The sequence below is a fragment of the Mustela nigripes genome, chromosome 9 (assembly GCF_022355385.1).
Source record: "Mustela nigripes isolate SB6536 chromosome 9, MUSNIG.SB6536, whole genome shotgun sequence".
NCBI lineage: Eukaryota > Metazoa > Chordata > Mammalia > Carnivora > Mustelidae > Mustela > Mustela nigripes.
The window spans coordinates 80650298-80663474 of NC_081565.1; the positions used below are offsets into that span (position 1 = coordinate 80650298).

Sequence of the window (13177 nt, forward strand, 5' to 3'; positions counted from 1 at the left end):
ATTAATTTTTAATGGGATTTCTCTTTATTTTAGAACTGATAGATGTCACTTGCACCCTGCTGCTTCTAAACCCAGACTTTACCACTGCATGGAATGTGAGGTATGTCATTCTCATCAGTGATAACATGAAGCTTTATCCAAATTCCTGAACGCCTATAAATCCCATGAGTTGTTAGCATTTTGAAAAACGAAATATAAACCATGTATCTCTGGCATTTTATGCTTATTTCTTCTACCTGTCTTTATAATGTCTCCATGACAATTCTTACACTTTGCTCGTTTGTGCATGTTTCTGTCTTTTCTTCATAAACTTCCCTGTCTGAAGTAGAAATTATCATTGAAATTATCGTACACCATTTGCTTTTATTTTTCTTCCTTTTTAAAGGAGCAGGGGCAGCCAACATAATTGGTTGGTGTGTAGGGCATTGGTATATGTATTAGTGAAGTGTAGTAGAAAGTGTGTAAGAGGAGGATTCAAGGCCATGACATTTTAGTCTCGATTTAGTCACTAACATTGTGACCTCTGTGGGCCAGTCACTTGAAGTCTCTGGCACTCAGTATTTTGGGAAGGGGGTCACATTTTATTAATATCTTAGTTCCTTAATCTATTTATTTTAGCTTTAAACACAAAATAAATTTTATAGGAATACCAAAGATCAGACTAGGTTCTTTTTTTTTTAATTGAAGTTTTTTCAGTTAAGCAATATGTATGGTTGGGTTTGTTTTGTTTTGGTTTTGTTTTTTTAAAGAAAATGGTGAACTCTTAGACTAACACAAATTTCCTTAGAGGAAAGCAGAATACAAGTTCTGGATGAATAAAAGTGAAGTCCTATTGAACACTGTGAATCCATTTTAAATTTTCCTATAGGAGAGAGCCACAGATTATGGTTATCTTTAAAGATGACTTAAACAGGGCACCTGGGTGGTTGAGTGGGTTAAGCCTCTGCCTTTGGCTCAGGTCATGATCTCAGGGTTCTGGGATCGAGCCCCACATCGGGCTCTCTGCTCATCAGGGAGCCTGCTTTCCCCCCTCTCTGCCTACTTGTGATCTCTCTGTCTGTCAAATAAATAAATAATTTTTTTTTTAAAAAAGATGATTTAAATAGTACTTTATTTAATTTTCTCTGTATTTTAAGGGAGATTACATTTTGAATTAGTGTTCTATGATACCTACTGAATTTTGTATCTACCTACTGATTTTTAAAAATTAGGTAATTTCTATTATATGTCTTTTTAAATTGTCTTTTGAATAACTAATGATCAGATATTTAGAGTAAGGAGTAAGAAAAGTATAGAATGAGATATAAGGCTTTAAAATTTTTGTACTTTTAGAGTTCTGATTTTTCTTTTATGGAAAGCACCACCACAAGTAAGTAAAAGGCAAATGTTCATGAGTGACTGCTGTATTATAGGGACACACTACAGCTTTATTTATGATCTCATTTAATCCATCCAATACTTGACAGCATTTGTTCATTTATCAAATATTTATTGATGGGGCGCCTGGGTGGCTCAGTGGGTTCAAGCCTCTTCCTTCAACTCAGGTCATGATCCCAGGGTTCTGGGATCGAGCCCCGCATCGGGCTCTCTGCTTAGCAGGGAGCCTGCTTCCCCCTCTCTCTGCCTGATTCTCTGCCTACTTGTGATCTCTCTCTCTGTCAAATAAATGAAATCTTTTTAAAAAAATTATTGATTGCTGTATGCTGAGTTCTAGGCACTGGGAATAGAACTGTGAGCAAAACAAACAAAACCCTGTCCTGGTGGAATTTTATTCTCAGGGGGTAGAAAAGAAAGACATTACTAAATGAAAAATACATTATCAAGTGGTGTTTAAATCCTCTGGAGAAAAAGTGGGAGAAGAAAGGGAAGACGAGACAGAGGATGTGAAGAATAGTATTGCAGTTCTAAATAGGGGGCATTTGAGCAAAGACTGGCGTGATTTGGGGATCAATCTGTGGGTTCTGGGTAAAAACATTCCAAGCAGGGGGAACAGTAGCAAGTGGGAAGAATCTCAGTGGTGCTGAAAGTGCTCTTGGTGCTCTGGGACAGCAAGGCGGCCAGTGTAGCTAGAGTAGCTTGCAAAAGGGAGAGAGTGATGGACCAGACCTCATAGGGCTTTGTTGATCTTCACATGCTGCTGGAGGAACTTGGAATTTTCTCAGGCTGAGATAGGAAGGTGTTAAAGCTGAGGAGGGACAGTATCTCACTTGGGTTTAGAAACTGTAGCTCCTGTGGCTCCTGTGGAAAGTGGACTGAAAGAGTGCAGGGATCCGTGAGGAAGTGGAAGGTAGGCAGTAGTTGTGGTGATTTAGGTGAGAGATGCTTGTGACCTGAGCAGAACTTAGCAGTGGAACAGGTGAGAAGTAGTGATTCTCCCTGTATTTTATGAACTGTATAAGCTTTGACTGTATTTAAACAATTTTAAAGACAGATGATGAACTGGATGCAGGAAGGAGAAAGAAGAGGGTCAGGCTTGACTCTGGTTTTTGGCCTGAGTCACTGAAGGGATGGGGTTGCCCTTTACAGAGAGGAAGAGGAAGCAGATTTAGGTGGGGAGAGCCGGGTGAAGTCAGGAGTTCAGTGTAGCACATTGTAGGTTTGTGTGCAGGAAGTTGTGTAGGAATCTAAAGTTGAGGCAGGAGTTCTAAGCCTGATATAAATTGGGAGTCACTAGAAAATGGGTGGTATTTAAGGCCATGAGATCATTGGAGGGATGTGTGTAGCTGTTGGAAAATTGGAAATTACGTAATATTCATGGCTCACTGGTGATTCACGTTGTATTTCTGTTGGAGGGCTCTTGTGGAGTTTGTGTGGTGAGGAAGAATGAGCACGGGAAACCTTTAGGAGGGTGCTATGAACTTAAAATTGAGAGCTTTCTTAAGGGTAGGGACCATGTCTTTGTTTTCCAAGCATCCAGCCCTCTAGTGCCTGGCACATACTTAGCTTGTAGACTGGCACTGAAAAAAATTAAGTTCAGTGAAAATGAATTGAGGGTAATAGAGCAGGAGTACCATTTTTATACTTGTTCTCCAGTTCCTCGTTATTACAGAGGGTTTGAAAATCCTTCAACAAGACTCTTACTAGCATAATACATACATATATAGTTGCATATACATACATACACACACACATATATATAATATATTGTATATTTTATAGGGTAGTACAGTATAGGAGAAAGAACCTAGTCTTAAGATATGTGGCTGTTAGTCCTTTTTCATTAATTAACTAGCAGTGGACTTTAGGCAAAACCTTTAGCTTCGCAATAGCTTTAGTTTCTATAAGAGGTTTGAACTAGGTAATGTTTTTTTGCTTTTTTTCTTTAGATTTTTTAAAATTTATTTGACAGACAGAGATCACAAGTAGGCAGAGAGGTAGGCAGAGAGAGAGGGGGAAGCAGGCTCCTTGCTGAGCAGAGAGCCCGATATGGGGCTTGATCCCAGGACCCTGAGATCATGACCTGAGCCAAAAGCAGAGGCTTTAACGCACTGAGCCACCCAGGTGCCCCAGAACTAGGTAATTGTTTATGATTTCTTTCAATCTGTTTTTAAATTTTTTTGTGGTTTGGTTGTGGAAAGGGAAAATTGCTCCATAAATCTAACTTCAGTGATATTCACAGCAGTTGATTTTGAAAATTATTCTAATAAGATGATTAATAAAGTTTTGTGCTAGATGAATAAATAGGAAACCTTGATTTTAAAAGGATCCATTGTGGCTATGTATTCTAGTAAGTTTTAATTTGTATTAGTAAAACTAATTAAAATGAAGACATAGAATCAGGAGTACATTTTATGCAAAAACCACCAGCTTTAGAAGTAAATGGGTCTAATCTTACAAGGTCTCTTGCAAATCAGATACTCAACACTTTATGTTAAATTTTTGGTATTTTTCTTCTGCAGTAACTGGGAAACATTCAGTTATTTTGACTGTATTTTTATAAACTGCTAAAAGATAGTATTAATACATCAGTTGTTCTTTTATAGGTGTTTTGGTCTTAGGGGAAAAAACAGTTGCAAGAATGGGTTTTTGAACTGATTTCCTGTAATTATAGTGAGTGATGGATATACTTTTAAAAATCTACGTGGTTATAGAAGAAAATCGTCTCTTTTGGGACTCGTGGGTGGCTCAGTGAGTTAAGCCGCTGCCTTCGACTCAGGTCATGATCCCAGGGTCCTGGGATTGAGTCCCGCATCGGGCTCCTTGCTCAGCAGGGAGCCTGCTTCTCTCTCTGCCTCTTCCTGCCACTCTGCCTGCTTGTGCTCTCTCTCTCTCTGACATATAAATAAAATCTTAAAAAAAAAAAAAGGTCCTTTTTTTACTTTGAAATTCAATGTATTATTCCATGAAAGGGCTGGACTGCATAACAGTGTCCTATTTTTTCCATCAGTCTATGAACATAGAGTAAGCAAAACCTCTTTGAGTAACTAAAATAGCTAACACCAAGCTTCAATGTTCATGTCCTTTACTCATAGCCTATTAAAATTGGTGACCTTATTTTATGTGGATTTGATGTCTGGTTCTGGCACTTTGAATTCACAGAGCTTCAGTATAAGTTACGAATTCTCCCCCAGCTTCAGTTTTCTCATTGGTAAAACTGAGATAATACTATGTTGTGCCATATGAAATTGTTTTTTTATAAAACAAAAATAGTTCAACCTAAACATCCAGATCCTGATGTCTTACACCATTCTTTAATAAAAGGAAACAGGCTTCATGAAGAAATGTCTGATTCTAAGACCAAGGCAGGAAATCTCCAAGATTTGTCTGGAATATCTGAAAGTGCCAGACAGTAAGGAAGTGCTCAAAAAACCAAAATGATGGAAATATGTCAAAGGCTTCTAGCGGTCAAAGCTGGAACAATCTGAGCCGTAAAATAACATAATATTGGGTTATACCCTAAAGTATAAAATGATGTTCATCCTGACATAATTGAAGAAACAAATAGTAGACAACAGACAAATCTCTCATATAGAAGGATTCCAAATAATTGATCTAGGCAGCCGCCTTCGAGGATTTCAAGTGCAGCTCCCTTCCTCCTTAAGTGTAACTTCTTCCAAAAAGTACAGTGGAGAAACCGGGCATGGACCATCTTAGCCAGGTAATCAAGGTCAGTGTCAGCCGTGACAAGTCATGCTGGTATTTTGTGCCTCTGACCATGATGTGATAAAGATGGCACTTAACCTTTTGTGATCTTTTCCTCCTCAAAACAGTAATCTAACCATAAGAAAAACATATATAAAATACCTCATTAGTGCTCATAAAAAGTGGCTCTGAGGAGTCTAGGAGACATAACCAAATATAATGTGATATTCTAGATAGGATGCTAGACTAGAAGAAACACATGTGGTAAAAAGTAAGGAATTCTGAATAAAGGATGGACTTCCAATAGTAATTTACTGGTATGATTCGTCAATTGTGACAAATATACTATAATAATGTATTAGTAATAAGGGAAGTCGGGTAACGTATGCAAGAATCTCTGTACTATCCTTACAACCTTTGTGTGAATTTAAAACAATTCCCAGATTAAAACTTTTAACATTTTGTTTATTTTCTGAAGTAGTCTTGATACCCAGCGTGGAGCTCAAACTTACATGAGATCAAGAGTCTCATGCTCTATCAACTGAGCCAGCCAGATACCCCAAAAGTTTATTTAAAGAAACAAACAAAAAACAAAAAAAATCGAGTATTGGCAATTTCCTATATTTCAACTTAATACAGGATTGTTTTGAGGATTAATTTAGATAATGTATGTAAATCACTTAACACAGTGCCTGATTCAGAAGTGTTCAGTAAATGGTAATTTTTAGGAATATGACTCTTACTATTATCATTACTGTTACTTCAGACAGAATAACTAAAGATGCATGGGAAAAAAAGATGGCATTTGTTTATTCAGTTATGCTGTGTGCCAAGTACTGAGCTAGCCAGTGGAGATTTTGCCATGGACAGATACACATAACCCCTGGTTTCTTGCAGGTTTTAAATCAAGTGACAGCAGAGGGAAACTATAATTAATACCTCGAGATAGAAGACACAAAAACTTTTTAAAAAATCAGATAAACCAGAGATGCCTGGGTGGTTCAGTTGGTTAAGCATCTACCTTTGGCTCAGGTCATGATCCCATGAGCCCCACGAGGGGCTCCTTGCTCAGCAGGGAGCCTGCTTCTACCTCCGCCTGCTGCTCCCCCTGCTCATGTGCTCTCTCTCTCTGACAAATGAGTAAAATCTTTAAAAAAAAATAATAAGATGAACTTTGTAGAACTAGAAAACCCCTCCTCTTTACGACACAACACACGTGGCCTTTCCTTACCTGTATACTTCTCCCCCACATTTATTTGACCTTTGTTTTATTCCTTCCTCCTGTTTACAGTGGATCACCTGAGGCTTTAAGGATGAATCTCAAAGCCCAGCTTAGTCAGTGTGCCTGAAAACAAAGCCACCTCAAATTGAAGGCAGTACTCCATTTCCTCAGTAAAGAAAGTCCAAAAAAATTATTTTAGGCTAATATCATTATGTAAACTTAAAGATATGTGCATGAAATAAGCAAATGTCTTAATATGTTATTTACTTCTTAAATTTAGATACCTTTAAAATAACTTGTTAAATGAAGTATTTGAATTTATTAATTTGTCATTTTCCTACTCAAATTTCATTAAACAATTTAATTTAGATGTCTCACATGGCTTATTGACATCAGTGGCTTTGTCATCACAAGAGTTATTTTTTTTTCCAACGTATCCAGACATTTTCCAGAGCACATAATGTTTACATGTATAGCTTGTTCGAGATACGTAGAGCACTTTTTGAACCCATGTGTGACTGAAATTTTTCTCAAGATAGATCCCTACTGAATGTGTTCGAGCACTTGATTTTCTTTTATTATATCTCTTGGTTAAGTGCTAGCTATAATGTAATCATTTACTATACTCCTTTTTAAAGTCATCTTTAAAATTTTTGTTTATGGGACTCCTGGGTGACTGAATTGGTTAAATGTCTGCCTTCAACTCAGGTCACGATTCCAGAGCCCCTGGGATGGAGCCCAGCATCTGGCTCCCTGCTCAGCAGGGGGTCTGCTTCTCCCTCTCCACCCTCATTGCTCTTGTGCTTGTTCTCTCTCTCTCTCTCTCTCTCTCTCAAAGAAATGGATAAACTCTTAAAAAAAATTATTTTCAAGAATTTTATGATAATATTCAATGCCTACAGTGTTGAGTCCTGTGGCCAGGAATGTTTATTGAATTGATATTTAAATTCTCCTTCTTTTTTTATGATTCTATTAGGTGATCTTTTTAAGCATCCACATATACCATTGATTGGCCTTCTTTTAGGCTAAGATAGCTTCCCAAATATTTTGTGCAAAATAAATTAATAGAGCACCCATAGGGGCATCTGGGTGGCTCAGTGGGTTGAGCGTCTGACTCTTCATTTCAGCTCAGGTCATGGGCTCAGGATTCTGAGATGGAGCCCTACGTCCGTCTCCGTGCACAGCATGGAGTCCAGTTGAGATTCTCTCTGTCCCTCTGCCCCTCCCCGCTGGCTCTCTTTCTGTCTTTCAAAATGAATAAATAAAATCTAATTTTTTTTTTTTTTAAGGAGCCCTAATTTAAGAAACATTTTTAAAGATTCAGGTATAAAGTGATTCCTCTTTTCTGAAGAAAATTTGGACTATTTCCCCATACATATATATGGGAGTATAGGTAGGTAGTTGTAATAAGGAGAGGTTTTTAATTTAGTAAATGGAAATTAGGCTTAATGTGGCGAATTCCACACCGTAGCGGTTTTTAAACATTGATGTGTATCACCTGGAGTGCTTGTTCAAACACCTTGCTTTGTCACTAGTTTCTGATTCACCGGGTCTGGGCTGCGGCCTGAGATCTGTATTTCTTACAAGTTCCAAGTGATGGTGATGTTGCAGTTAAGGACCTACTTTGAGAAAAACTGAAGTACGAAGTATAAATACAATTATATAGAATAATATTTTGCCCTTTTTACACTACGGGTATCCTGACTTACTGTATAATGAAACCTTACTGATTTCAGAAGAAAAAGGATGCAGAACTGCAAAAGTAACTGGCTGTTGCATTAAATATCCTTTCAGTGACACACAGACTTCCTGTACATTGAAAGAAAAATAGTCAATAAACCCATATGTTAAAGTATCCATAAACCTTTTTAGTATCACTTGAAATTATATCCTGGAGTGAAGTACCTAACCTAATGGTTGTAAAATAAAAACCTTTGTCATCACTGTTCAGTATTTTCACTAAGAAGGAAGTTATCTTCCTTATCAAATAAATTTTAGAAATAGCACATTGCTGTTGGAAAGAAAATGTATAGTGGTAATTAGAAGCTAAGTTCATCTAAGTAGGTGAGGTGTGTGATCTGGGCTCTGGTCTTCTTGGGATTAAAGTTCTCTAAAATAACTGAATTATCAACCCTACCACAGACAGGACTTTTTAAGATTAATAAATTCTAATAAATGATCTAATTTCATTATAATAGATACACTGAAAATTAATTAGGAGTATAATCAGTAATATCAGAGCTTATTATCAAAAACTTATCTGAGAAGTTAAATCAAAACTTAAGTTGTATTTACTTGAGAAATTACAGGTGGAGAGCTCTTGCATGATATTCTTTAAAACTGCATGGGAGCTTTGAACACTTTTAAAATGACAACAAAAACCTCACGTTGCTCTTACTTGTATTTGTATTTCAAAAAGGAATGATCTAGTGTATCAAGGGCCATGCAGGCAATTTACCTGGTAATAATATCTTTTGGGAACTTACCCTAAGTAGTAGTAGAAATGAAAGACATCTTCAGCACAAATCTCTTGTTTCAGAAAATTAAAAACTTGGAAGCAATCTAAAAGTCTATAACCAAAGAGGAAAAATAGCATAGCCACTCAATGAAAACTATTTGATTTAAATGTCTGCTTTAAAGATTATGTAGAACCATGGACTAATTCTTTAATTCCTTATAAAGTAGAATATAAAATTATATGGTAAAATGTATATGTATATGAAGAAAGACAGAGGGAAAATTAAAAAATAAAAATAGTAATTTTGTTAAGATAGTGATTAATGAATGATTTTTTCCTTACACCTTAATCACGCCGTGTGTTGCTCTTTATGTATTTTTGGTAATGAACCATATCATGTCCAGCTTAGGAAGCTAGAACAATTCTTGACCAGTGTTGGATCTGCCTTACAGATAACTGATGTCAGGCCTTGTAAGTTTTAGAAATGAGATAGCCAGAAAACCTCTTTGCCCTTTCCTAAATAGGTAACTAAAGTTCCACTGTCGATTTAAGAGCTTCTGTTTCTGCTTATGAATCCTGTTACTGCAAGATTACAAAAATATATTCTTGATTACTGCGTGTGATACTTAATGAGTTTCTTGTTTTCTTATTTTCTTCCCACTGAGGTTAATAGCCATGCAGTATGTTTGTATGGAAAGGTAAAGTAATGGTTCTTTTCATTTTTCTTTTACAGAAAAGAGCTCATCCTCTCTGGCACTTTAAATCCAATTAAGGACTTGCATCTGGGAAAACTGGCCTTAACTAAATTTCCAAAGAGTCCAGAAACATGGATTCACAGGTGTGGTTACTTTACACCGTAGGTGTCGTAGGGTTCAGAATGCTGGAGAAACAAGTGTCAAGCAGGGTCACATACGGGTTCAGAGTGTGAATTCTAAAGCCAAGTTACCTACTTTCCAGCCCCAGATGCCATCATGTGCTCCCTGTGTGACTTTCAGAAATGATTTAAGCTCTTCAAGCCTCAGTTTTCTCATTCATAAAATGGAAATAATAATTACACCTATTTCAGAGTTAATGGTTGGCTTTCCATGAAAAAATGTATATTAACACTACCACAGTGCGGGGCACATATTAAATGCTCAGCAAATTTTAGCTGTTACTGTTCATTATGAACTATCTGAGCAGTCATAGAAATGGCATTTCGATGGTCAACTATAATGAGGAACTTGGGTTTTATAATTCATTCAGATATGTTTCTGGTACAGATGGTTGTGGTGATGGCTGTGGTTATTAAAATTAACAAAATAAGGAAGATAAGGGCAGCTGAGGTGAGTGGCGTAGAGGCGGCGCTGAAGTTGCTAAGACTAAATGCAGAGAATATTTTTAGCGTAAAGGCCTGAGTCAGCCCCAGTGCACGTGAAAAGTCTCGCCATCCTGGCTCTCTGGAGCGTATTCCACTTGGACTCTGTGGAACTACTCAGTTTTGACTAAATGAGATGGTGTGGGCTGGCTTCCTGGGGTCAGCGGGGAAATTCTTCAGAGAAATCTGTTTTCGGTTTACTAAGCCGCTTACAACTTTTCTTAAATCCTGAGCATTTTTAGGATCTTAATCAGTTCGAGGTATCTTCACTAGGATCTTGCCTTTGACTAGCACTGCAGATCAGCTACTTCCATGCTGGTTGTTTTTTCTTAGTAGGAATTGGGATAGCACTTCAAAGAGGCCTGTGGCTTGTGTGTGTGTAGGTCTGGAAAGGAGCAGTGGCTGGGGAGAGCAGTGTTGAATATGCATTCGCCAGTTTCTAGGCTTGTCTAATATTTTATATAAAGCAAGTTTTTGTTTTAGAAGTTAAGTAAAAAAAAACTTCTATTTGAAAATGACAAAATGAGTTTTCTTACTCAATTTCTAGTAACTTCTGGGTTGGAAATTTTTAATCTAAAAGAATGCTTCTTACGAGAAAATACTTGTAAAAACTAAGCACATTAAGTGGCTCAGAGATGCTTTTTTAATGCTTTTCATTTAAATAAGCGTGCTAATGAAAATCTTAGACAAGGGAAGTATTTGTGGATAAAGACATTTTAAAACCTCCTCATAGTTTTAACTAATTATATTGTATTTGTGTCCTCCCAGATTCTATGCTGTAACGTAGAAACCCTGTTAATGAAAGCAGTCCTAATGCAGCTTCTTGTTTGCTGCAAATACACATAGGGTGAGGCATGCAAGTGTAATTAAAGATGTGAACTGTGACTCTTCCTCTGGTATCTACCAGCCATTAATGAGTATCCCCTCCAGCACTGCAGTCCCCCCTCCACGTTCGCACCTTGTCTTTGCATTTTCTGGCCAAGTGGAGTTTCTGAGTTGTTATGTTGGAGTTGAGGCATTCTCTTTCTGACAAATTTTAATGTTCTAGAAAGGTTTCTCTTTCCTCTTTGTCCTTTCTTCCCTCTCCCCATCCATGCTGCCGAAGTTAATTACATCTTTAAAAACAAAAACGACAGGATAATCCCACCTCCCCCAAAATTGGGCTCGTGGACAGGGATTGTTTTGCACTGTTTTGCATTTTGCATTGTTTTGCACCTCTCCGGTTTATGTTCTTTCCTCATTTTCATTCCCACATGGACCTTCCCAGGCGATGGGTGCTACAACAGCTCATTCAGGAAACCTCCTTGCCTTCCTTTGTGACGAAAGGAAACTTGGGAACAGTTCCTGCAGAAAGGACACAGAGGCTGATCCAAGAAGAGATGGAAGTCTGTGGCGAAGCAGCAGGCAGATACCCGAGCAACTACAATGCCTGGTCCCATCGCATCTGGGTTCTCCAGCACCTGGCCAAGCTAGACGTGAAGGTAAGGCTGTTCTTCGTCTCCCGAGCCACATTCCCTGTCTGCCCTTTAAGTCTTCTGACAGTAGTTCCTCCTCAGAAGAGCTTTTAAGGAGGAAAGTAGAGGAACTAATGACCTAGGGGCATGGGAAGGATCTAGCAGCTGATCCCTCCAAGGAAACCCCGGCAATTTAAAAAGTTTGCATTTCTCACCAGTGCAGTTTCTGGCACTCTTGGGGTTAGTATATTGGTAGAATGAGGACCAGTTTAAGCAGTAAGAAGACGGGCCTTAATTCATTTTGCGCTGAAACAGGAAGGGATTATTGGCCTCATAGCGCTGGAATTGCTCTTTCTTAGTGGTCTCTGCTCGTGTGACTTCATGTGCTGAATCAGCTGGCTGCCTTCTCACCATCTCCTCTCCTGGGGAGGGAAGAGACCTCCCCTGCTGTTCCCAAACTTGCCTACGTCTGTAAATTACATTAGGATTTCTGAGTCCCACCCCAGGCCTACTAAATTGGGGAGAGGGTAGGATTTAACATCAGTATTTTTCACGGGGCTCGGGGGGTTATCTGGAGACAGAGCTGAGTTGGAAGCTGCCATAGTCTAGACCCTTCAGTATAGAAATGAGGAGATCGAAGTTTCCAGAGAATGTTAATGGCTTGGACTTAGCCACAGTTGCGTCACTTACTATTCATCAGGACAAGAACCAGGTATCCTTTTCTCCTTCTTACGTACTATAGCTTCTCTATATTTTTCTTCACTTCTAACGTTTCAGTGCCATAAGAATGTAGGGCCCTGCTCTGAGAGCTTCTCAGGCTTGAGACGACTTAAAGGGGCCAGAACACCTCAAGTGGTACTTTCAGATTAACTGGGAAGCAGTCTCTCATTTCGTTCACCAGCCCCTTCCTTCATCCCCCTCTCCCCACTCTGTGTCCCAGCCAGAGATTCCTCCAGGGTAAATAAGAGTTTTCATTTCTGGGGAATTTGAAGCCAACAGTTCTGGAAGAGTAGCCCTTCCCCACCAGTTGTGTGTTTCAGGAGGGGAGGCCCCTTAAAGCAGTGGAAAGAGCAAAGACAGAATCCTACTGACCTGGCTTCACATTTTGGCCTTACTAGCTATGTGTGAAAAGTAAGGCTTTCATGTTTCATCTGTGAAATACCAGCTCCACTGCCTGCCTCAGTGGATTATTCTGACAATTTGAGTTCATGTGTGTAAAGTACTGGGCACCTAATAGAGGCTTACCGTATTTTAGTTCCTTTCTCTGTTCCTCACAGATAGAAAGTTTAGGTGAAACTGGCTCCCAGTTTGCTTGATCAACACAATGTAATTTATTCATGAAAAAGTACAAAAGTACTGAAACTCTTTCATTCCCAGACAATGCCTTATATGCTGGGTGTGGCATAATGACAGTGAGATTGCTCTCAACAAATTGAAAATCTAGTTGAGAAAACGGATACCAGCACTCACAAAGCAGTTTGACCCCCAGGAGCTGAGGGAAGCACAGGGGACAGTGGGAGCACAGAAATGGCTTCTCATCTAGGCTGGGCTCATTGGAAACAGCTGCCAGAAGGAAGGCTGCTACATTTTCAGGAGTCCGGAGG

At 38.7% G+C, this 13177-nt stretch overlaps 1 protein-coding gene across 2 annotated transcripts in view; it reads left to right on the top strand.

The window, feature by feature from the left end:
• PTAR1 (protein prenyltransferase alpha subunit repeat containing 1) overlaps positions 1 to 13177 on the top strand; it is a 50539-nt gene that overhangs the window by 20762 nt on the left and 16600 nt on the right. For both annotated transcript variants that reach the window (XM_059411889.1, XM_059411891.1), the window contains exons 3-5: positions 34 to 100; positions 9496 to 9600; positions 11387 to 11600. In XM_059411889.1, coding sequence (XP_059267872.1) covers positions 34 to 100; positions 9496 to 9600; positions 11387 to 11600 — 386 coding nt within the window. The remainder of the gene's footprint in view (positions 1 to 33; positions 101 to 9495; positions 9601 to 11386; positions 11601 to 13177) is intronic.